This window comes from Platalea leucorodia (assembly GCF_965183815.1).
Source record: "Platalea leucorodia genome assembly, chromosome: Z".
Classification (NCBI taxonomy): Eukaryota; Metazoa; Chordata; class Aves; order Pelecaniformes; family Threskiornithidae; genus Platalea; species Platalea leucorodia.
In genome coordinates, this window is record NC_138858.1 from 1037616 (window position 1) to 1062478 (window position 24863).

Consider the following 24863-nt stretch of genomic DNA (forward strand, 5'->3'; position numbering starts at 1 on the left):
TAGTTACATCTTTGTGTTTCTTACATTCATGACAGCCAATACTCTTCACTGCTCACAGCTCCCTTTTTCTTTTTTTTTTAAAGTGTAACTGTTACACGTGATGTTAGCTAAAACATTACCAGCAGCGTAACAAGGGTTTTCAGAAAATGCTTTGAGAGCAAACATAATTTCATCAAGTTTGAAACTATGAAACAAAAAACCATGAAAACCACCTCTGTCCCCTGATGGGGTCAGAAGCAAGGAATTCCGTTATATTGGTCTTCCAAAGTAACGCAAGCTGTGCTGCTTTAGCATTACAAATATTCTGGAAATAAACAAGTTCATCAAAAACCAGCTCATTTATATTCATAAGGTTATTCTTCCATAGTTGCTAAGCATCTATAATGATGTATATCTTTTACAAGAAGTTTCTGTGAGTAGCTGATTTGCCAGAGGTCTATGAGGTGTGTGACAAACCTCCTCTAGGGCTTTTATTCATTAGTACACAGGAAGGCAGGAACTGCCAAATAACAGAGCGCGCCATAGATTATCCCTAATAATGAATATTCCTAAAAGCGGGATTCTCTGCTCAGCAAACCCTTCAGGCATCTCCACATCTCACTTCTCATCTTTCTCAAAGAAAATATTACATTTAATAATAAATTTTAATACTAAATAAAATTTAATACTATATTTAATAATAATAGTAATATAGTATGAGATAATAAAACTATAATGAAAAATTTTTAAAAATTAGGTACAGATCTTTTAAGAGAATAAGAAATGTAACTGGACAACTTAATCTTAAAAAAAATGAAGTCTTGTGACAAAGTCTCTTCTATAATGCCACCACCATATTAAAAGACACACACTTCCTATGCAGTCCAGGGCAAGCTTTAGCTCTGTGACTTATTTTTTCTATTGATACTACAGAGAGTAAACATGTATTTATTAGCATCATCTCTTTCAACTAATGAGTCCTTATAATGCAAGCTCTTGCATATAGAAGTTCTGCCTGTACTGAATAAAGTTATGCATGCAGTACAGCATCCGTACCGGTTTGGAAAGTTAAACATTACTGTAACAATCTTTGCTACTAAATTCCCTTTGGAACTCAAAACTCCTGTGGAATGTAGTACAAGGTGACTTAATGAAAGAACAGGACTTTTAGAGAGGGAAAAATTAAAAGACAAATATTTGTGTATTAACAAGAACATTTGTATATTAACACAAATCGTTACATGGTACAAATAACAAAAAAAAAAAGATTTGTAGAAATTGGAGATTATCCTACTCTTAATTTTGAAATTCAACAAGGCTCAGGGCTGGGTCCTGCACTTGGGGCACACCAACCCCAGGCACCGCTGCAGGCGTGGGGAGGAGAAGCTGGGAGCTGCCCGGCGGGAAAGGGCCTGGGGGTGGTGGTCGACAGCTGCTGAACATGAGCCAGCAGGGTGCCCAGGTGGCCAAGAGGGCCAGTGGCATCCTGGCTTGTGTCAGGAACGGTGTGGCCAGCAGGAGCAGGGAGGGGATGGTGCCCCTGCGCTGGGCACTGGTGAGGCCGCCCCTCGAATGCTGTGCTCAGCGCTGGGCCCCGCACCCCAAGGCGGCCATGGAGGGGCTGGAGCGTGGCCAGAGCAGGGCAGCGAGGCTGGGGCAGGGGCTGGAGCACAAGGCTGGGGAGGAGCGGCTGGGGGAGCTGGGGGGGCTCAGCCTGGAGAAGAGGAGGCTGAGGGGAGCCCTCATCGCTCTCTGCAACGGCCTGAAAGGAGGCTGGAGCCGGGGGGGTCGGTCTCTGCTCCCCAGGAACAAGCGATGGGACGAGAGGGAACGGCCTCAAGCTGCGCCAGGGCAGGTTCGGGTTGGGTATGGGGAAAAACTTCTTCCCCCAAAGGGCTGTCAGGCCCTGGCCCAGGCTGCCCAGGGCAGGGGCTGAGTCCCCATCCCTGGAGGGATTTAAAAGCCAGGTAGATGTAGTGCTGAGGGACATGGTTTAGCGGTGGACTTGGCAGTGCTGGGTTAACGGTTGGGCTTGATGACCTTAAGGGCCTTTTCCAACCTAAACGATTCCATGATTCTATAATTTTGAAATAAGTTCTCAGAGTCAAACATCAGAAAGATTAGGAGTTCTGCTGGTAACTTGAAGAATCAGTAAAGCAAAATTAACGAAATTGATTTTCAAATGGCAAAGAGGAAAAAAACCTAATATCATTAGGTAGCTGGAAGAACAGGAAACAGCATTAATAGAAGTTCCCCCTTCATCACAACAGGAAATATCATTAATTCAGAAGCCTTTGTTTACCTGCATCCGACTAACTTCAGAGGTTATTATCCATACTTTCAGGATGCCAGTCACCGAAACTGCTACAACAGTATCCTCTGGGGAAAAACAAGCATTAGGCTGATAAGTACAAGGACGTCTTCATTTTGTTGCACACTTGTGCATATCTGAGTACAAAAATATACTGAGAGTACCTCAACGTTAAAAGTTTATCAAAACATTCCTGAAGTGTTTGCTTCAAAATCAAATGTTTATTTGCGAAGTGGTATTCCAGAAGCACACATGCACACACACACACAGATCTCACGGGTTTGTGTTTACATCTCTCAATTAATACTCAGGGCTCAAATTAAATGGGAGGAAGGGAAGCCATGGTTGTTTCTAGTATTGCTATCAGACATCGTGGGTTGTCCCACCACTCTCCCCACAGGCAAGGGGAGATTTGTTGCTTACGCCTAGCTGTCTGCCCACAGCAGCCTGCGAGGAAGCTGAGGTTTAATGGGAAGCTTACTCTAGTTGTACAGCTGCCCAAGCATCTCTTCGCTGCAGGCTCCCAAAGGGCATCTCTGCAAAATTACTCCATTAGAGTTATTACCTTCACAAAAGCCAAAGTATATCAAGCACTAGTCAAACTTTCTAGACATTCCTGTTTCTACCAGACAAGTCTGGTGTCAGACCAAAATCCAAGGGGTAACTTCTTGATTACAATATAAAAACGACTACAAAACAGGAAATAAAATTAAAGGCAGTATCGGGAAACACTTAATACCAGAGTTCACTTCCAGTTGTTCCAGCAACTTAGATGTTGTGGGGACAGCAATTGAGCTTTCCCACTCCAGGACTTTGGGACCACTCAGTTTACAACTGCTGTCAGCCTTAACTCAAGATAAAAGTCTCTCCTTTTGTCAGGATCTTCTTCCTTAGTGTTCCCCAAACCTCTTAAGAACTACAGCCTCCACAGCGGGAAAACCCAAGTGAGACACCTCTCCGCCTCAGCTGCCACAATTTAAAGCCTAGCAAATTAACACCAGCTAGCAGAGCAACACAGATGTGTGGACAGCTATCACTTCAAACCATGTCAACCAATCCACCACCGAACATGAGCCTACTCACATACCTCTCCGCTAAACTGACTGTCATCACTTTTAGAAGTTCCTCCCTCTACAGTCTTCAGGTTTTTTAATCCTATTGTGTACTTTAATCAGCCCATTCCTTAAACACATTTCCTGCAATAATAGCTTTGAAAATGTTATGACAGTGCTTTTTGTAAAGCTACTAATCACAAGAAATACTCCTAGTACATACATATCTTGTCAAAAATTATGATGTATAGCTTGCCAAATGATCTCGACGTGTACTACACATCATGTTAGTAATGCAGATGACAGCCTTAGCATTTAGAGCGCTTGCAACCCTTCCTCCAGTCTTCTGCCAGCTTCCAGGGTCTTGCTGTCAGAGTGCTCTCCAGAACTCTTTCTCAATTCTCAAAGAGAAACCAAGTTATCACCCTAGTGGAATACGCTTTTATTCAAAATAAAAAATAATAATAATAATAATAATAAAAAAAATCACTCTTCCTGTGGGAAGGTTCCTTGTCCTTCAGGTTTCAGCACACGCACGCACTGCAGATGACAGAGCTGAACCTGTTTACCAGGTGAGCCTGGCTCCCGCCAAGCGCACACGCAGAGGTTTTAGGTTCTGGTCATGAGAAAGCAGTTACATTTTAGCCAGAGCCAAAACTCCCATTTGATGGAACGGCAGCAGAGACAATACTGCGCAGACATGAAACTAGCCTCTTTTTCAGGGACTAGAAACAACTACGTATACTTTGCGTTCCCAAAAGGCTAGTGTTTGCGGGGTGTTGCCCATGGTCACGAGAAATAACATCCTAGTTCCTCCCCAGGTTCTTGAAAAAGCTGAAAACAGTGTTTCTCACAGGGAGGCAAAGCCATGATAAAAGCAACAAAAATAATTACCTTGTGTTCTGTTGGATCGAATGATAGTCATGGAGCTGATCCAGTCGGGAGATATCTTGGATAATAAAGAATAAAGAACTTCAAGGCTGGTAGCATCCACAACAAGAATTTCTGGGTAATGTCCATGGCATAGCAGCCTCCCTTCACGCTGAGTCCCAACTGTAAACTGATAGAACTAAATGGATATTAACAAAAGACAGAAATTATACTCCATGTGAGACATCGGCTACTTCATTTTTAATCAAAATCATAATTTCATAAATATATTCTAACGCCTATTTGTTTAAAAACTACTACTCTGCACTGACGAGGAGAGCTTTCTGCGAGGCCCCCTTTCTCCTGTTACCTTCCCAAGGCAATCCTTACCCTGCACACCCAGCTCCTGGAGCTGACAGGAGCCTGCCTCCGCCTTCCCTGCTAAGGTCATCCTCACGCTCCCACCTCCCCTGGCAGCGCTCCTCCAAACATTTTCTCCCTTTCCTCCTTTCTTTCCAGCCTCTCTCATTAATTATGCCACACTTTTTCAACTGCTGAAGCACAGCACATATTTCCAGCTCTAGGGCATTTGATGATACAGCATAAACTATTTATGAGATACCGAAGTATGTATATAATGTCACCATTAAGCTTAAAAAGAAACAAAACAGCCTTGCTTTGATAACTGATCTATAGTTATCCATGCATTGCAACATAGAATAGGGCCTCTGAAACATACACAAAGTACTAACCTGTATGCCAGTGTGTGTACAGGCTAGTTTAGTAAACTCTATGCATCTCCCATCATTCACATCCCACAGGCACATCTCCCTAAAATATAAAAGGCAGATTAAAACTACATGGAAAATATTTCAGTCTTCCAAGGGTTTAAAAACCATTTACACTGGGGGAATCTTAACCATTTGAACCATTTGTTAGTGACTATGTAAATTGCATTTAGATAAAGGAAACTCAAAAAATCAGCTTGAATTTCCAATCCTTCTATCTGAATCTACACCACCTCTCCTTCCCTACACAGATAAGGGGAACAAGCAAAATGTCAAGGTTCATCATAAACAACCAACGTTAAGTAAACACAAGCACAGAACTGAGAATTCCTCACTTCTCTCACAAATGTTTCAAGTCATTATACACTCCTACTGCATCCCCCGAGTCGTCCAAAGATTGGCTTGCCTTCTCCACATTTGTGAGGAAGAAAACGGCACTACAGAGCACAGAGCTGCGTCAGATGGCAGGGAACGCTGCGGGTTCTCTGCGGGCCCAGGCTGGTAAGGGGGGGAAGCATCACCTGCCACTCTTGGGCACTTCTAAGACCAAACTGAGAGCACTGAACAACAAATTAGAAACAGTACCAGTAGATACTTTTCTGACTTGTCTTATGAGCAAAGATTACAGTTCCCTTATGAATTCATAATAATTAGCAGCTATTTCCCCTATTTACAGTATTTTAAAAGAAAAAGAACTTTCAAAATTTTATATTAAAATTTAATCAGAACAGAATGTCAGCTGCTTTCTCACCTTTTTTCCCTTTACACCAGATATGTAATTCCACAATGAGAACATATTTTGGTTCTAAATCCAAAAGGAAAAGATTGCTCAGTACTGTAATCACTACAAGATGGAAATTCTAAGTTTTGGCACATTGTACTCTCAACTTCCAGGTTAAAAGGTTGTTCGGTCATATTGTTCCCTGCCTTTTCCAGATTAAAAAATTATTTTATTTGGATACATAACAGACCTATACCTGGCCAGCTACATTTATATAGGCAGAGGTTAAGAAATTTCTTCCTCAACCAGAATTGATCAACTCAGCCTCAGCCTGGAGGCCCACTTTTGGTAAACAGCCTTTTAAAAAACAAAGCAAATAAACAAACAAACAAAACCCAGACTCACAAACTTCTTTTTCCTTTCATAAGCTTGTTTTGCACGCCAGAAAAGTTTGTCATTCAAACGGTGAGTTCTGCACATGACTGAAAAAGCCCTCAAGAACAGACTGATGCTCCTGGAAGGAACACCTTTGCAAAGACTTCCAGGTCAAATATTTTGCCTAGTGAAAGACAACTGAGTTGGAAGGTTAACTTTTCAAAGCAAACTTTGAAAAGGTAAAGTGAAAGGCATACTTTAAGAACAAATTACACATGCATCCCACATTAAATCTAAGAGTGTTCAAAGCCTCCACTAGTTTAAGAAGGAATATTATGATGAGTAATGACAACTCCTTTCCAAAACAGTTTCTTTTATTCCAGAACAACAGTGTCCGCAAAGAGAGCTAATCCATTTTAAAGCTATACCGCACCTCAATACATAGCGCTCCCGGTGCTGTGAAGACTCAAGAAAGAGATGCTAAAAGTCAGCAGCGTTACGAAATGGCCTGCCACAGGACAGAAGTGAAGGGCAACCCGTCTTGTTCAAGGCAAGTCCATGAAGACGATTCATTTATAACCGAAATGCTTGTACCTCCACTTTGAGACTCAGAAGCTATTCTAGACTCTCGATAGCAAGAGTAGTTACTTCAACTCCCTGAACCAAAACTAGGCTCATGTTTTGGGGGGAAAGAAGGCTCCTGCCTTCCAGAATGACTCTATCAGAAGAACAAGACCATGGCCCGTTTCCTAGAAACGGCTTGCTGGTAACGAGGACTCACTTTCTTATAGCCAGCCAGAGTAGGAGTGTAGGGACAAGGATACAGGGAACGCATCCTCCTCACTCGTGGGGGCTGGCCTGGGCTCTGAGGAGTTGCTGCCTGGCCTTGAAGAGCTCTTCAGAAAGCGCTGGAAGCTGTCTCGGCAGGGGCTCCCTGTCTCTGCAAGGCTGTTTAAGCTGGGCGCTCTTCCCTGTCCTGCCTGAGCTGCGCTGCCAGCCCGGCTGTGCTGACCCGGACTCCAGCTCCTGACGGCCGCTAACGCCCAGGGGCGTGGGGGGAAAAGCTCTGCATAACCGGAGGGGAACTGCAGGCAGAGGGCAAAAGCTACGGCCTGAAACCACAGCAGAACAAGTTATTTAGCCAGCTGAAAGTGCTCTCCCAGTAGAGGACAGCCTGTTACTAAAGATCCTGTACTCAGCCTGAGGCAGAGGATGGGAAGAAGAGGTGAGGGGGAAATAACGTGTGAGTTATGAACGATGAAACTAGTTAGCCCCAATGCTTTGACCTGTCATTTATCAAATTGTGTATCTTTTCAATAAATTAGCCCAAAATCTAGGCTAAAATGTGAGCGTACAAAGTATATCTTATTGAAAAGTTACAGAGTATGACTTTTTTTTGTCTTATAAATTACCTGACTGCAATCCCCATTAATGTCAATTGCATGAGAAATCCTTCCCCCTTCTGCCCTCCAAAAAGTTGCTCCGATTAGTAAATAAAACCTCTTAAAAAATAAAATGTATTTGCTGACATATTTTTTCTTAAGGATAAAAATAAAACTGCAACAGAAAGACAGATAAATTGTGTGACAGGTTTCCAAGTTTTAAAACATGTATTAGGCATCATTTCCTGCCAACAAGCTCCACTACAACTCAAGCTTGCTTTCGCTCAAGAAACGTATCTTTGATAAGCAGAGAAAAAGAAGCAAAACATGCACCTACTGTCAACCGAACTGACAAACTTGGACAAGTGAAAAGATGACAGAAAGCATATTAGTGCCTTGACTGAAGGCAACAACGTCACACATCTCCTCGTTCACCCAAACGTAAGTCACATCCAGCGCTCCACGTATTGTGTCACGCACAACTGTGCGGTGTCCTGCCACGACTCCCGCAGCAGAACAGAGAACAGAGGAAACCCTCCAGGACCTCGGGCGCTTCCCCGTGCTCCTCTCAGGCCATGAATCCAAAATTCACACCCCGCTCAGTATCTACAGTGCGGAAGTCCCATTATTTGGAATATCTATAGACATTAGATTAAGCAAAAAAAAAATACTGTGTACGTAAACAACCTGATCTCTCCTCTACCCTCAATTTCCATTATTTAACAGATCTGCATATTAATAAATCCTCAGGAAACTCACCCGCTTTCTGATGCACTCACTATATACTGCTTTTCACTGGAAGCAGAGGCCTTTGATAAACAAGTAATTGAGGCTGTATGACCAAACAACAGAGCTCTGGGATTAATCTAGAATCAGGGAAATAAAATGTGAAGTAAAAATAACATAGGCACTATTACTTAACCAGACTATACATACTCCAGATTTCCATTTTACGTATTATATAAATATATGTGTTAATATATATATACACACACACATATTTAATTAGCATCGAGACAGATATATAATCTTGAAAGAGTTTACACAGAATGCTGCTATAGCACATGAAAAAAGAGTTTCTACCTAATGCTGTAATGCAAATTTGTGAAAAAATGCATTTTGCATCAAACTCATGCTATCGATAATTTTAACTCATAGGCTGAATTTGGCCCACCTTGAATGAAAAAATTGTGTTCTACTGCAACAATAGTTTCCTCCCCGATCAAGTATAGGTCACAACCCTATATATTCATAAATAAGGTTATATAAAGCCCATATATAGATTAAAGATAAAAAAAGAAAACTGCCCTTTATTTGTCCTTTCTAGAAAGAGCTCGTCACTTTCTCCCGTTCTTTCTTTTTAAATATACCAGACGTGAACACAATTTATGGGGTAACTCACAGACATTGAGATTTTTAGGTATTCAGTATGAACTTTTCCTGAAGCATGCTGCTTTTTTACAAGAAAGGATTGTTTTGTTATTCCATTCCAAGAGTTTAAAACTCTTTGCACCAAGGCAAACTACAAGACCATATTCAAAATAGACGCTTGCAGATTTCAACTCTAGGGCAGCCACTGGCATAAAACAATTAATCATCAACCTTTCTCTCTCCTACTAGCCTTTTTCCTGTTTCTATTTTCATGGGGAAAAAAAAACGGTTGAATAAAATAATAACCTGAAAAAGTTCTCTAAGTACAGTCCTCCGATCACTGGAATATCTTTTCACAAAACAGTATTAAGCAGCTAAACTTGAAAGTAACAACTAGTTTAGAGCAGCTCCAGAAAAGAGGAAGTAATTACTTAAAAAACTCACTGCGGGAGCAGCAACAAAGTTCAAGAGCAAAACCGTCTCTTTCTAATCTGAATTATTCACTCCGGGAAGCATGTAGTGTCACATTCAGGCCTCATGAGAGGGAGGAAAAAAGGACAGGCGAACAGGGCGCAGAAAGAACTGAAGACCAGAATGGATACTATAATATCGAAGAATAAAATCACACTGGCAACAACAATACACACTTTAAACACAAAGAAAACTAAGATTATACAGACAGTCTTACCTCTAAATCCAAAGAGAGGTCCCAGAGACATATCTGCCCATCGTGGCATCCTGTGACGATCATTGACGCGTCCTCCATGAGCAGCAGGGTGGATATGCAGTGCGTGGGGGCTTTACGGCCCCACAGGACGATGGGCAGCACGAGGCTGTTTCCTGCCATTTTGCTTTCACGCCTGTCGATTTAATCAAGATAATAAACATTACATCTCAGCAGGTACGCCATTCCTGCACTTAGCACATTCTTGCCCTCACAAAAACTTAAAAAATTAGTCTGAAGTGACTTTATAAACATTTTATACAAAAGAAACATAGTCGCTATATATGCCATTCTTCAAATAAAATAGAGTACAATCACCTCTTCTCTCATCAGGGAATGTGTTCATCTCCGCATACGGATTAAATAACATTCTTTAAACAGTCACTCGAAAAAATACAGCGAACTGTGGTAGTATTATAACATCACAGTTTTGATTTCTTACACATTTTGCAAAAGATACTTTTCGAAGCGGCATTTCCCTACACGTATAGGTACCAAACAGCATTTCCCTGTGCACACAGGCACTTTTGCCAAAAATCATTCCTTTTACAACAATCTTGTAGCAACAAGTGCTTTAAGTCCCAGGGCTGCAGCAGCTATTATATGCCCGATAGTGGAGTTGATCGCCATTTGCAAATGCAACAACCTTTAATCAAAAATAGGCTCTGGAGCTTTCTACAGATGACTACGCGCTTTTCAAAAATACTGTTCTAACAGTGTCGCATTGACATAGCTTTTTCACATCTATATTTATGCTGGAACATCTAGTATCCTGCATTAGGTGAAATTAGAGGTGGAAAACATTTCCAAGGTTAATGCCATTCCTTAATTCATACTCTGACAGTTCATTCCCCCTCACGCACACAGCTTAAGATGCTAACTAACCAAATAAAAGCTAATTAAAAATAGAAATAGCCTAATTAAAAGATATATGTTAGTTTTGAACCTTTCCGTTTCTGGTTTCTAAGCCTTGGTGGTAAATGTTTTCAAAGTGTCACCTCCCTAATGTTGGTATAGAAGTAAAGGTGTACTTCTACAGCCTGCCCTCCACGGCAGGCAGAGCCGCACGCAAGCGAAAGCTGCTTAGAGGGGGTGAGAAGGGAAAAGGAATTGGAACAGGCAATATCAAAAGATGCGGTATTAGGGGGAAAAATTCTTCCTAGCACTATCAACACTATTTAGAACTAAAGAAAGCCAGGAAAGGAATAAATACAGCAAGTGCAGCCCCCTTATCCTCCCTCCTTTCTCCAGCGCTGCCAACCACCGATCCCGGACCCCAAACCAGAACTGAAGGGATTCAGAGACCGAGACCTGACAAGTAGGCACTGACTTATTCCTGTGACCCCCTGCACTACAGCACTGCAGGACCCACGGCGTCACCTGTTATTCAATAAAGGTTGCATTTTCATTTATTCTGCATAAATGCTGACAGTCTCATGTAATCCCGTCATTCTGATGCTGACGATTTTGTGACAAGTGCCCCCCCTTCTCCCCTCCCCGGTTTCCACAAGACCCCAGGCCCCAGCCCCGCCGACCCCGGCCGGCTTTAAGCTGCAGAGCGAACTGCTCGCCCACGGACCAGCCTCGGCTCCCAGCGAGGGGGAAGCGCGGCACAGCACAACCGCGGGCAGCGAGCGTGCTGTTCTGTGGGCTGGCTACGCCGCTGAAACCCGAGGCAAGAAAAAAAGCCCTGCAAGTAAAACTCAGGGGCACTGCAGCATGACTTCAGCCAAACCTGCTGACTCAGCAGATTTGACAAGTTTTGTGAAGTTCATCTGTGGTGCTAAAATGCCTTTTTTTCTTTTTTTTTTTTTAAGAGTCAATTTGTACTGAAATCCAAAGCAACAATCAATCGGCTAGCCACGCAAACAGAAGTGTTTTGAGGAACTACAGTAGCACTAGATGTGCTTATTTAATATCTGAAGGCAGATTTGATCACTGTGCTTTGCCATACAGACTGGGTTCTGGCCACTGTCCAAAAAGAAATAGATGCAATGCTATCTTCATGTCAACATTTAATACATTAAAATTTATTGACACAGATAACATGGAGAAATTTTTATCTGTCACAAAGCCCAAATTTTCTTGGTGACTGGGAAACAGCAAACGACAAAGGTGTTTGAATCATAACTTCAGAGAGAAAGAAAACACCGTGGAAACTCAAGTTGTAGTAATAAAAAACAGTTAGGAGGATTAGCGCAAGATTTAAACACCAAAACAAACCACTGTTTTTGTTAGCAACATTCGGAGCTTGCCAACCACTTAACTGTTTTTATAACGTAGGCTCCTTGAATCCCAGTTTGCTTGCAGTGAGCTGGCCGATGCGCTGCCAGTCCTGCGGCCGGGCCAGGGCCGACGCAGGCAGCAGCTCGGGGGGCTGCCGGCCTGCCCGCCCTGGGCCGGGAACACGGCAAAGTCCACGCGCGGGAACGGGAAACTACAAATACCAGACTTTCTTTTGCTTTCCAGGTAACCGGCTGAGCTCGTCATTGGGTTGGCTATACTTTTTAGGTATATTCTGCATTTAATAAATAAAAATGCTGCAATTTAAGTTACATTTCAATTGTACTAACGATAAGTTTATGTAAGACATATGTAAGATCCATTCCAGTTACTATTACTGCCTGAGCAACAACTGAAAACGGTACATGTAACTATGAAGCAGATAAAAGATGTCAGAATGACTGACATTTTCTTATCGGTCTCTTATTCCGGATTCAAACAGCGCTGCAGGAGTTACTCTACTCTGCCGTGGTATGTTTGAATTATGGAAAGTTATTGCTTGGAGCGTTTTGTGATAAATGAAGAGGTGAAACGGTTGTGAGAAATAGATAAATAAACACTCCTATGTACTATCTTGTGGCAGTTTATGGTCTGAACTTACCGCAGCTCAAACCAGAGCAGAATTTCTGATTTAGAGAAGGAGTATAAACACATCAAACACAGACAGAATTCACTGAAGAAATATTTTAAAATGCATGTTTTCCTGTCTTTCTATAGATACCATACACATTCTTCTTGCTTGACCAATCCAGCAACGTTTGCATCTGTTCACAGATATGTAAACCTATTTTACAGCACTTCAGAAGAGGGGAAAAAAATTCTGAGTTACGAGAGGAAAAACAAAGGCCATCCTGAATCTAAGTCAGGTTCGCTGCAACTCCACTTCCCAGAGAGGAACTGGGGTTGTCACGGCGGGGAACATTCCCCATGATACTCTGACCAGACAACAGCGATGGTTAGAAGGAAGGAACCAGCAAACTGGTGGAGCCATGCCGACCCGCTGCCCGGCTACTGCCACACACCACACCGCAAAACAATCTCGCCGGCCCTTTCTTCAAAGGAAGCACAACGAGCTTCAGATTTCCATGGAAGCTGTGGGAATTTAAGTCAATAATCTTCAGTTCCACTGAAAACTATCGTGCAAAGCCTAGTGTCTCCCCTTTGAGACAAACTCGGAGTGGATATAAAGAGAGGCAGCCGCAGAGATCTGGCTTGCACCAACGACGAACTTGACCGTTGGATCTTACGTTACCCTGGCCATTCCCAGTGGTGACTCCCACGCTTAAACAAGTGCTTTCTGCATCAGAGACCTTTATTTCAAAACATTGTTTACTATGCTACATGGAGTTCAACATAAATTAACATCATCTCTCATCTACATAAAAATTACAGTGCAATTTCTTCAAGAAAGTAGGTTTTTTTATTAATTTTGACAAACGCTGCCTATACTCCTAGAGCAAACAAGCTCTGCAGCCAGAGAAATCGAACGTGATAATGTACATGGAAAAATGGGGGAAGGGAAGACAGCAAGAGGAGAAGCATGAATAGCTAAGTATTACAAACTGTAAAACAGCTTACAGGGCCAGCTGGCCGTACCAAGCCTCAAACTCCTGAAAAGCGAGAGATGCATCACGGTTTTTCACAAAATCCATATCATAAAACCAGTAATACCACTTACTACAAAGTGCCATTTTATGCCAACTCATTTCTTGCATCCCATTGGACTACCTTTATTAAGAACTATTTATTTTATTAAGAGCTATTATTCAATAAACAAATATAAATAAATACCAACAATCAAGCATTTAATCTATCACAACATGCTACAAGCTACACTGAAACTAGTAGTTGTAAACCATGCCTGTAAATGTAATTGTTAATTGTTATGCAATGCTGGATCAATTGTTCTGTCTGATCACAATACAGAACCATAAAATCATTAAAAAATTTTAAAGAATACGGTGACCGTACTAAAGAGCTACGATTCTAAAAATACCCGATTTACACGGAAATAATCATAAAAATATAGTGAAAAACAGATAAAGTGTCCACATGCAATACAAAAAAGGCAAAGAACAACAAAAATCGCCAAAACCAAACAAAAATACCCATTCAACTCTTTTACCACCCAATTTTTGTAAGAAAATAAAACAAAGGACAGATTGGAAAAGGTGGGGAGAGATGGAAATTTCTTTGCTTTATATATATACTAAAGCACTTGATACCAATCAAGGTACAACGTTCTTTACAAAGTGTTCTTCCCTCGCTACCTGCAAAAATCTCCCTTCAGCAGCTCCGCTGCTGTGGGCTACAAATGCAAAGCGGTGCCCAGATTAATCCCGAAAGACGCCACAGCTGCAGCCCCGCAGCTAACACGCACAGAGCACCCCTCTCGCCCCTGACTAGAAGACACACTGGTCTAGCAGTGATCTCAAAAGTATGTGTTTGACCACACTTCCTCCGAGGTTTTTTTTTTTTTTTTGATGACAGTAAATGATAGTTTATCATCAGTGTAATCTATGGACTAAATTTTAATGGTTAATAAAGCAATCCAATCAATAATTTCAGAGCTGAAAAATCTAGGAGTAAAAATGCTGATAAGCACCATAAAAATCTCTTCTCCTTCCTTTCATCTCCTGTTGCTCACAGTTCAGGGACCAAGTCGCAGTATTTACATGTCACTTGATTGTTTCAGTGATGCAAACGGCTGCACTTTTGAATAAATATAGAAGCTCCCCTACCAGGGCACAAAATTGTTCCTTGAAATTTTGCAGTCAGTTTAATGCTTCTCCAAACTACTTATAAAAACTTTAAAATCGACAATGCTATAAATACATACTTAAACTGAATTTTCAAAGGGAACGTAGAGGATATTACAACATACAAAAGTAGTAGCACATATAAGTAACCTAAAGGATTTTGTATTTTCCATGCAGAAAAATGTGAGAGAAAGCACTGAAAACGTTAACAGCAAAATACTTTCTAAAGGCATACAGATATTCACATTTCAAAACTTTTATCTAAGAGAAACAGAATTTTTAGAATATTTAATATCAACCCTTGGGAGAGAGAGCAAAAAAGAAAAACTACCTCTTTCCTTCTAGTTTTTTATTATGGTACCGCAATGCCTTCATTAAAAACTTCATTTTCAGGTAATACCACAAGCTCATTTTAACAGCTGAAGAATTCAGGCTACAAAGAACAACCCTTCTCTATCATTGGCAAACACTGAATACATCCCCTGCAAAAACCAAAACTCACTTATTGTCTGTAAACAATCAATAATTTTTTTACATCAATGATGACAAACTACAGCAGCAAATAAGCACTGTCCCATTGACAAATGGTGGGAAAGTACGCAGTAAATCATTACAAATGAAGCCCCATGTTTTAGTTATTTGTACCTCTCTAGAATAAACTATTTTTGCAGAAAAGGGAACTGGAACTTTGAACTGGAAAATGGAGACATCAGAAATAGAGTTCTTCCTGCTTAACGTCCCTCTGTCTTCACTGGGATTGTTAAGTTTTTCTCTATCACTTTCACAGGTGCCAGAATCCATTTTCTTCCTCCAAACACCCAATAAAAGAATGAGTTTGTGTTACTGCAGGTACGTAGGAGTGCATGTGTGTGTATATATATATATATACAAAGGCATACTTGTATTTATTTTGCTTCACTTTCCAATTACCTCTCTCAAAGAGACAACAGATACACAGATGCAGGGATGTGGGAAACAACCTTCCTGAAAAGACCCGACAGAAGCAGAGGCTCTCTTTTTCGTTCTCTGCCCCACAACAATGGACCTTTTCTCTCCCTCATATTTGCTTTTTCGTAAGGTGAGAGTTGCAACGTAAATCACAGCATTACTATCTTTTGCAGCGCCTTCGGAAGTTATTTCCGCTCACTTCTTCAGAATCACAAAGGCCCTCTTCTTCAGTCCCTTTCCACAGCCCTGAGAGGTGCCCCTGAGTATTCCAAACCCATACAGCCTCCCATATCGCCTCTACATAACGCTGGCTCTTCCGCTCCTCGCCTACGGCAGAGAACCGCCACTCGCACCCGTAAGCCGCCAGCCCTTTGAGGACGTACCAGAATGGTCCAGACCAGCGGAGCATGTTTCGCCAGACACGACGACTGGAAAAATATAAAATAAAGATGTGTTTCCTTATTTCATTCAAACTGAAGTATCCTAGATCTCCATTTTTCTGCAGCTGTATCTTTACCTAACTGCGGGCACGAAGGCCGAGCCACCCCGACAGCCCTCCACCAGATCACTCCCAACACGTCAACGTCCTCCTCGCAGCGGGGAGCCCCCGACCGCACGCAGTGCTGCCCTGCAGCCTCCTAAGCCTTCCTCTCCGTTCGGCGCTTCCCTTTCTCGACCTGCTGCCTGCCGTCTTGCTCGTGCAGTCCAGCACCCGACTCTTAGCCACACGGAGACACAGCTTCTGATCTACCGGGGTGCCCAGCTCCTTTTCTGCCCAGCTGCTGCCCAGCCCGTCGTCCCCCAGCCTGCGTGCCATTTCAGATGCAGGACTTTCCGTGGTCACCGGGAACTTCCCCGCCGTCACCGTGGCCTCCCAAGGATAGGTAGCAGCCTCCCAACCACATTAGCCACTGTCTGGTCCTATGTATTTTTATTTTCCCTGTAAAAACCAAGGCAAAAATGGCACTGAGTACCTCAGCCTTTTTCACGCTTTTGTTACTAGGTCCACTAGATCGTCAAAATATAATCCAGTTAGAGTTATATACACGTACGTCTCAGTTATGTCCTTTGTATTTAAAGGGAGAGTGATTCTTTAGATTAGCAAATGATCCAAAAAAACTAAAAATAATACGCTAGTCTGGTAGAATAGTCAAGTGACTCTTTCAACTGCACTGCTTAGAGGCTGGTATTTAGGCAAATTTCATAATCTGGGATAAATTCCTATTTGAGCAAACCTATTAAACTGATTCCTTAAGTACAACGTATTAAATACTGAATCAAGGACTCACATAAACATCTTTATCAAGCCATCGTCCTCTAAACACTAACTAGCAGTTTCAGGACCAGTAAGGTATGGTAAACTATTCACAGCTAACTTACTGAACCAAATTACAATCAGAAAACATAAGAATAATTTCAAATCGAAGTCTGATGATGAAGGTACAAGGCAGATTCATAGAAAATCTTAAAGTTCAAGTTAATAATAGCTTATTGTTCAATATAATCAGGGAAACGTCCAGGTAGGAGAGCCACGGGTATAAAGACAAAGGTCAGATGCACGGTCAGAGAGCCGTATAATCACTGTTTCTGTAACAGATTAAAGGTAGAGTCATGTAATTTTTCTGGTCCTCTGCCTCATCTGTCATATAAAATAAACCTAATATGCAGCAAATCAGAATAACACCTAAACAGAAACATTCTGCATACAAACCACGGCAGGACTCAAAGTCTTTATCATACGGGTTATTACCTTCTGCCACAACTCACACTTGGAAACTAATTCCAGTATTTTAAAAAATGATTAGCATTCCTGTCCGTCCAGTTTTTGCGTATACTTTTATCTTTCCAAGTGACAGCAACAGACAGGAAAAAAAATCCACAAGCCTTCCTCCACCTGCATACAAACTGTTCCCGAAACAGGAACATTTTATTTGCCATTTCCTCAAGTTTTCCCACAGCTTTCAGTCATGATGGGAAGCCACGAGACCTCATTAAACCTTGTAAACCTCAAGTTATTTACCCTGAAAGAGCATCCATAATAAGGATTTTTACAGACAGAAAAAGCACCCAAACAAAATTAATTTATGGTAGGAAGCCCAGGAGTGAGAGCGACTTTTCCCCGCTGCATTGCCTTGGGACAAGAAAACCAGTTTCCTTTCACGCCTGTCAGTAGCAAGTGGATATAATTCTCTAGCTGGTAGCATTTCCAGGCACTGCGTGTGGAGAAACAGTTGTGGCCAGCACAGCATCCGACACATACGTACATTTCCTTGCCCTCATATATTCCAGTAGGTAGATATATGAGGAAAGGCTTAAGAAGAAGCGGGGCTAACGATGCTGCAGACTGCACGAGTAGAGAACAAAGCTAAAGGAGAGGAGGGAAGAACCGAACACGGGATTGGAGACGTCTCCAGGTGAGATCAACGTCGTCCTTCAGTACAACTAAACACGCTGCCCAACTCATTTCATCTGCTGAGGACTTTCGAAGCACAGACGAGGCAGACAGAAGCACGCAAATTCTTCACCCTCTTACAACAGTTAGCACACGTAACTTAAAAACACCGGTAATATTCCTACAACAACAAAACCAGGGGAGTAACTCCTGTTCTGTCACCAAAAAGAAACCTGGTTTAGGTTTAGTCTGTGTGTGTGTGAACACTAAGCAACCATCGCGTTGCTCATCTGCTACGTGTGACCCCACTGGAATTCGCAGTGACCTGGGCACTTTCGGAAGCGCTGCACGCCTAAGTGCTACAGACTGCTCTGGTCTGGAGCAAATCGCAGCGGTACCTCCCAACCAGAGAGCGTCAGCTGCACATAAACCCCGCCAGATTCGCAGAATACTTCCGTATATCCCATTCCAGCACTGTGGCACGACACTGCCCCGACTGAGCTCAGCGAGCCCCGTGCCGCGCTCGAGCCCGTTTCCTCGGGGAGATGGATCCAGGTACGCCAGCGCACGGGCAGGGTACGAGGCAGGCCAGGAGAAAGGAACACTTCTTTGGGGAAAGAAGTAAAAAGATAAATAAATCTACCTTTGTCTTAACAGAGTACAGCAAAACCCAAGAAGAGCTCTTTCCAAACACATTTATTTCAATTAAAGCACGTGCATATAAAGAATTAATCTTAGGATATGTGTGGACACTAAAAGAATCTGCCAAAAAAAATGCATCTATGAATTGACTGTTTCTTTATCATATATGCTCTCAGTATGTAAGAGCTCCAAAATGAACCATTAAAGGCTGCCAAATGAACATCTGCTTTTAAATAAATGTAACCGTGCTTATGTTCAAACAAAGCAATTCAGAAAGGTTAAGAATAAATCATTCCTTTCCCTATCAATGTTTACCACACGTTAATGCCATTTTTCTGTATTTTCAGCAGAATTTAAATTACGTTATTATTCAGATTTGCCACCAGTAAGTACAGAGATGGCTGCCATCCATGACATCAGGACAAACCTTCTAAGTGGATTGCATATTTTCAAATGAACAGCAGTTTTTATGCCTAATATTTTTCATGCATACAGAATCTCTCATTCAAAAAGACATTAGTTAAGCATTGTAACACCCCTCCTAAAACCATTTACATAAAGACAATCATACATTTATGGTAAAGGCTCATTTCTGTAACATCATGGCTTCCATCTGAATAATCCAATGCATTGTATAAAAATCTGGTGATTTTAAATTTAATTACAAATGACCTTTTCCATTTAATACTTGGGGATGGATAAAAAGGATTAATGAGGTAGGGAGAAGAAAATGAAGTACTTTACCCAGAGTAGCAGAAATCTTTCACTATCAGAACCCACATATTTAGACAACGGCACCTTTCTTTAAATAGATGGTGAAGAAATAAACAATTCTGTTATTAAATACAAATGGTCAGTAAAGTTTGCTATGTCAATTAAATTCCGCTTGTTTCTGAAGATTTGTCAGTAATTTTCAGAGTCTTTTGGAATTAGTTTTGACTCACTACAAAGGGACCAAATGCAAAATATTTTTGCCTTCTTAAGCTGTCATTAACCTAACAAAAGGAGGTTGAATCGCAGAACAGCCGAGGCTGGCAGCCACCTCAGGAGATCCTACCCTCCAGCCCCTGCAAAAGCCGGGTCAGCTACAGCAGGCTGCCCCGGCCCACGTCCAGTCGAGTTCTGGATACCTCCAAGGACGGAGACTCCGCCACCTCGCCCTGTGCGACCCGTCCCAGTGCTCGATTACCCTCCAGCTGCACTTCACGCTGCCAACCGCAACCCTTTGAGCCCGACCATTCCGTGGGTTTTCAATCCACTTTGCCGTCCACTTATCCAGACCCATACGTCATCAGCTCGTCTGCAAGGATCTTAGGGGAAACGGTGTCGAAGCCTCACGACAGTCAAGATAAACAACACTCGCTGCTCTCCCTCATCCACCCAGCCAGTCATCTCCTCGTGGGAGGCTATCAGGTTGGTTACACACAACTTGCCCTTTGTAAACCCATGCCAACCGAGAAGCCTGAGAAAGCTTTTAAAAAGGTAATACTTTTTCAGCAAATAAATCCCCAATTTTTTTTTTCTTAGCTAAAAGAAATTTTGGACCATATCTGCAGGACACAAAATGCTATAAAACAATCTATCAGGTCAGGTCTTGCACTTTGACACGTGTAGCAAATCATTATCATTTCAGCTTGCATCTGATAACCACTGAATACAAAACTTAGAGAACGATAGCTGTACCTTTATACTTTATCCAATTAACAGCACACCTTTCTGATTTGCAACTACAAAAAGATTATTGCCACGACGTTTAAAAAGAAGTATTTAAAAAAATGTAATTTTTCACTAAGAGAGTATTACAAGTAAACAGGTGAAGAATGCAATCGTTAGCTGTACAATCAAGAAACAATTTGTTCATGATGACAGCAAAGTCAGGAAACCGGCTTAGCAAAAAGATAAGTAAACCAGGAGTTGTAATGCCACCCCATGCACACGGACATGCGTGCACACCCAAACACACACACACAGTGGGACAGCAGCTGGGAGTAGATGGCAACTACATTCATTTTGATACTCAACCTTACTTGTTTCAATACACACAAAAAAGCCCCCAACAGCTATCAAGGAGAACTGACGTATCCCTACGTAACTCAGCGGTGCAAGGACCTTTCAAAGGCCCCAGTTTCGTAAACACAGCACACTTAATTTTACTCCTATGAATATTCACACCGGCCTCACTAACCCTACTCATCAAAACAGAACTAAGTGTATCTGCAGGAGGGAAGTAACCTACTATTTTGAACTTGGTCAAAACTGTTAGGCTACATTGAAGTTTATGTGAAGTGAAAAGGTGATTTCAATCCAGGTAACAATGATTAACAAACCAGGCCGTCATTCTCATGGTGCTGATCAAGGATAAAGAAATTAATGGCACCTGGCCTTCTTTTATCCCCAGGTACTTTGTTCATTCAAAATTCATCACCTCAAGTCGTCTTTGCTTTTTCCCTTAAATCAGGAGCTTCCCCATAACATCGTGCAACCGGTACCTCTACGTCCCCCTAAGTCAATTTATCTGTAATAGTTATCTCCAAACTGCAATGCTACATCATATAACACATCTGTGTTTCAAGCACCCTGAGACAATACTTGTCACAGGGCTCTATGTCTTGAATTGGCCACAACATGTTACAATAATCTAAACAAAAGGATCGTGTTACTGTCCAACATTCCCAATACACTCAAGAACAAAAATAAATTCAAGAAATACAAACTTGTGTTCCAAAGTAGAAATTGAAAAGTAACTAGTTAAGACACAAGCTCTTCCTTAATTTTTAGGTGGCAATAACAACTGTGACAATCCAATCAAAGATAATTGCTTGCCCCTTGCCCCAGCTGAGTAAATTACTACAAAAGTCTGATTTAAAAGTATTTAACAATGTGAAGGTAAGATTGGTTATCCCCCCAAAAACCCACCACTCCCTGTATATGTAGAAGGTTATGAGAAAGAAAAGGAAATAGTAATTTGGGACTCTTAAATGCTTCATTATAGTTAACAGATACCTTTGAAAGCCATCTGCAGGTTTTTCTGGCACTCAATTTGATGACACATTAAATCCGCATATATTTTTCCTGTTAAAACTGTCATAATCACATGAAGGACAGTTATCCAAAGCAGTTGCAAAGTAAACTCTAAATCATATCCCTAGCTGCCAATAATATCACATGGCTGTCACTGGAAAAGGAAATAGATTAGAGAGGCCGCAACGTAAGGAAATTTGGCATTAAAAGAAATTCAGGTTCCTATAAAGGATTATTTCCCTGATATTTCCGTGTGAAGAGCCACTCCTCAGATAACTTTCCATTAACAGAGGAAGAGCTCTCCATCCCGTTAGTGGTCGCCTACCACCGACTCCCGTACCACATCCAAGCCGTCGCAGAGAAGCGCAAGCCCGCGGCGCTTACCGGAGGGGGGTGCATTCTGGGCTGAAACTCGTGGAAGGAGCAAGCCCGAGGCCCGCAGGCGTCACGGTGGGGGCCGGCACCCGGCCCCGCCGCGCAGGCGGAGCCCCCCGAGCCTGCTGCCGCTGCGGCGGGGAGGGCCGGGGCTGCGGGCCGGGGCGCGGGGGCTCGCACTGCGCGGCTCCCGCCACCGCCGCCCCTCTCCGCGCCGTGACCGACCCCTTCTCCCCACGCACCGACCCCCTGTGCCGCCCCCCGGCGGGGTCAGGCCAGGCCGAGCCCTGCGGCCGGGCCCGCCGCCGCCTCAGCGGGCGGGGGCCGGGAGCCCGCAGGCCGCCGCGGGGCCGCCACCTGCCGCCGCCCCCCGGGGGCGGAGGCCGCCCTCGCCCCCAGGCGGGTGCCGGTGCCGCCGCCCCCTCCCGCACACCATGGCGGCGGCGGGTGCCCCCCGCCCGAAGGCTGCCGGCAGCCGGCGGGCACTCACCTGTCCCCGCCGGGGCGGTGGGGAGGGTCGCCGGGCCCCGCCGCGGTCCCTCGCCCGCGCCCGGTGCGGCGCTCAGCTGACACCGCCGGCTGCCGTGACTCCTACTGCCGCTGTCGCAAAGCCCCCGGCCGTCGTGACTGACGGCAGGCAGCGGCAGCCGGCGTCGCCATGGAAACGGGGCGGCGGGGCGTGCCCGGGAGGGCCGCGGCCGGGGCCTGCGGCCGGTGGCGGGGCCGGGGCGGCGGAGGGGCCGCGGGCTCTGCCCGGCCCCGGCCCGCGGCCGGCTGAGGGAAGGGCGGCCCCTCGGGGAGCCGCGGGGGCGGCCCGGGGTTAGCGGTCACGGAGGGGCTGGGCGCGGGGCGGGAGCGGGAGCGGGGGGGGGCGAGGCCGCCGCGCTCGGCCGCCGGCTCCAGGTGGAGTTTATGCAGAGGCACGTGCGGGCGAGTAAAGCGCGTCGATACGTCGTCAGCGATGACGTTGCAAAACCGGGCAGAGAACGTTCTGGGTTCAATTTTTACCTTGTTTCTCCCGGAACACGGTTGATACGGACGCTTCGCGGATCTCGCGCTCTCTGTTTCCCCTCCCCGCGTCTGGGCGTTTGTGCCTCCTAATTTTGTCGGTTGTTACCACGCTCACTTCGCTTTATGAAAACCGATAGTATCGGGAAACTGGAAAAAAAAAAAGTAATTTCTGTCTGCAAAAGGGAAGTGTCATCCCCATAATGTCACAAAAACTAGTCAATAACAAAGCGAGGGCGATTCTAAAGTTAGCACATTTTGAGAGAATTCCTACCCTACGTTCTCCAATTTTTGGGTGAAATAAAGCAGAGATCTGGGAGATTGCAACCTACCCGAGCTGGATTTGTTCTCTGGGCCTTGTCAGTGGACCATGCTAAGAAGGTGTGGTAGGTTATTGACTTCATTTCTTTATTTTCTTTGCAACCAAAGCACCATTTTTAGTGTTAGCTTTTTGTATGTGTGAATAATCAGGTTTAGTCACATAGAAATCATCAGAGATGCTGATGCTAACGGCACTGGTGGTTTTCCTATCAGCTGTTTAACAGTGGACGTCAATGCATCACAGCTGTTTAGAAAGGGAAAATTATTTCTGCAGTTGAAACTAGAGAGAACATTTTCTCTTGGCCAGAAGTAATTAAAATAGGGAAATTAGTTCACAACTTGCTCTACTATATGTTGGCACATAACGCATTACCTACGTGGGGACTTGGTCTCGATACGTTCCATACCACCGGTTCCCTAAAGACAAAGCCACTCCGAATTTTTATTGCTGTTGAATTAGTAAGCGATTTCCGTTCAACTGTGGAATATAAAAGTATGGCTGAAATAAAAGTATGGCTAAACATCATTACCGTGTTGGTATATGTTTGATGATCAAAGTAACGCTGAGATACATCAATGTATCGGTATAGAGATAGCAAATTGCACACAGCCGCGCGACTCCTGGCAAGTGCGCAGGGATGCCCTGTCATCCCAGCCGAACAGATGCCTGCCTGTACCAGCAGCCTATTTAGCAAGTGAACTGCTTTCAGCTGGGAGAATGGAGATTCTCCAGTTGTCCCATAATAATAAATTCCTGAAGCCAACGTTGGTCAAAGTCGTGCAGCATTATATCACAACAGGAGTAGGTATTTTTTTCTTGCTCTCGTGTTTAGAGAGATTGTTTTAAACTAGCCGCTATAAAAGGCTCGAGGATGCTTTTTGCATTACGGAAGGCATTAAGTTTTCTTAAAATAAGGTGGTAATAAAAATGCTAACCATTTTCATTTTGTTCCTTTAAACATTAATCATACTGTTCCACCTGTGTCACCAATGTATGCGTTAACGAGGAGGCTCAGGGAGCCCTTCTTTACTGAAGGGGAACTTCTTTACCTCGAGGGTGGCCAGAGGCTGGGACGGGTTCCCCAGAGGCCTCCATCTTGGCGATGCCCGGGGCTGCCGGGGCACGGCCGGCCTGGCAGGCTCCTTCCAGCCGCAGGAGCTCCTCGGTTCCGCGTTGTCGGGGTACGCGAGGCGCCTCAGTGAGCCCGGGGCGGTGGGAAGGGGCATTCTGAAAACCGAGGGAGCTTCTTGGCCGGTTTGGGGCACCTGGTACCAGCGGTCTGAGAGGCAGCTTCAGCAGCCAGCGTTGGTCGGAGTGCTGCTCCGCTCATCTTCAAAAACCACAGTAAGGCCTACTGCCCTCTGTTTCCACTCTTGTTAGTAGAAGATTTGCAGGATAAAACACGGCTTATTTTTAATTCCACGTTTCTAGAACCAGCCCTGGCCAAAGCATTGGCGTGGGCCCCGGAGCAGGAAGGCCGCGGGCAGGCTCTCCTCCCCGTTCCTGAGGAAGGGATGGCATCTAGCCGTCTGCCACCGCT

General features: G+C 43.8%; 1 protein-coding gene across 8 annotated transcripts in view; it reads right to left on the minus strand.

The window, feature by feature from the left end:
* Window positions 1–24547, minus strand: part of WDR7 (WD repeat domain 7) — a 147755-nt gene extending 123208 nt beyond the window's left edge. For 4 of the 8 annotated variants that reach the window (XR_014230650.1, XM_082335893.1, XM_082335888.1 and 1 more), the window contains exons 1-7: window positions 24373–24547; window positions 23002–23151; window positions 9538–9709; window positions 8238–8344; window positions 4965–5043; window positions 4237–4411; window positions 2282–2358 (exon numbers count right to left, since the gene is read on the minus strand). Coding sequence is in view for 7 of the 8 variants with exons in the window: in XM_082335893.1 (XP_082192019.1) it covers window positions 2282–2358; window positions 4237–4411; window positions 4965–5043; window positions 8238–8344; window positions 9538–9696 (597 nt within the window). In the remaining variant the exon portion in view is untranslated. Of the gene's footprint in view, window positions 1–2281; window positions 2359–4236; window positions 4412–4964; window positions 5044–8237; window positions 8345–9537; window positions 9710–22002; window positions 22034–22483; window positions 22653–23001; window positions 23152–24372 lie in introns of those variants that run through there. The other 4 variants (XM_082335890.1, XM_082335889.1, XM_082335894.1 and 1 more) reach the window with 4 other exon arrangements.
* Between the last annotated feature and the right edge of the window lie 316 nt (window positions 24548–24863).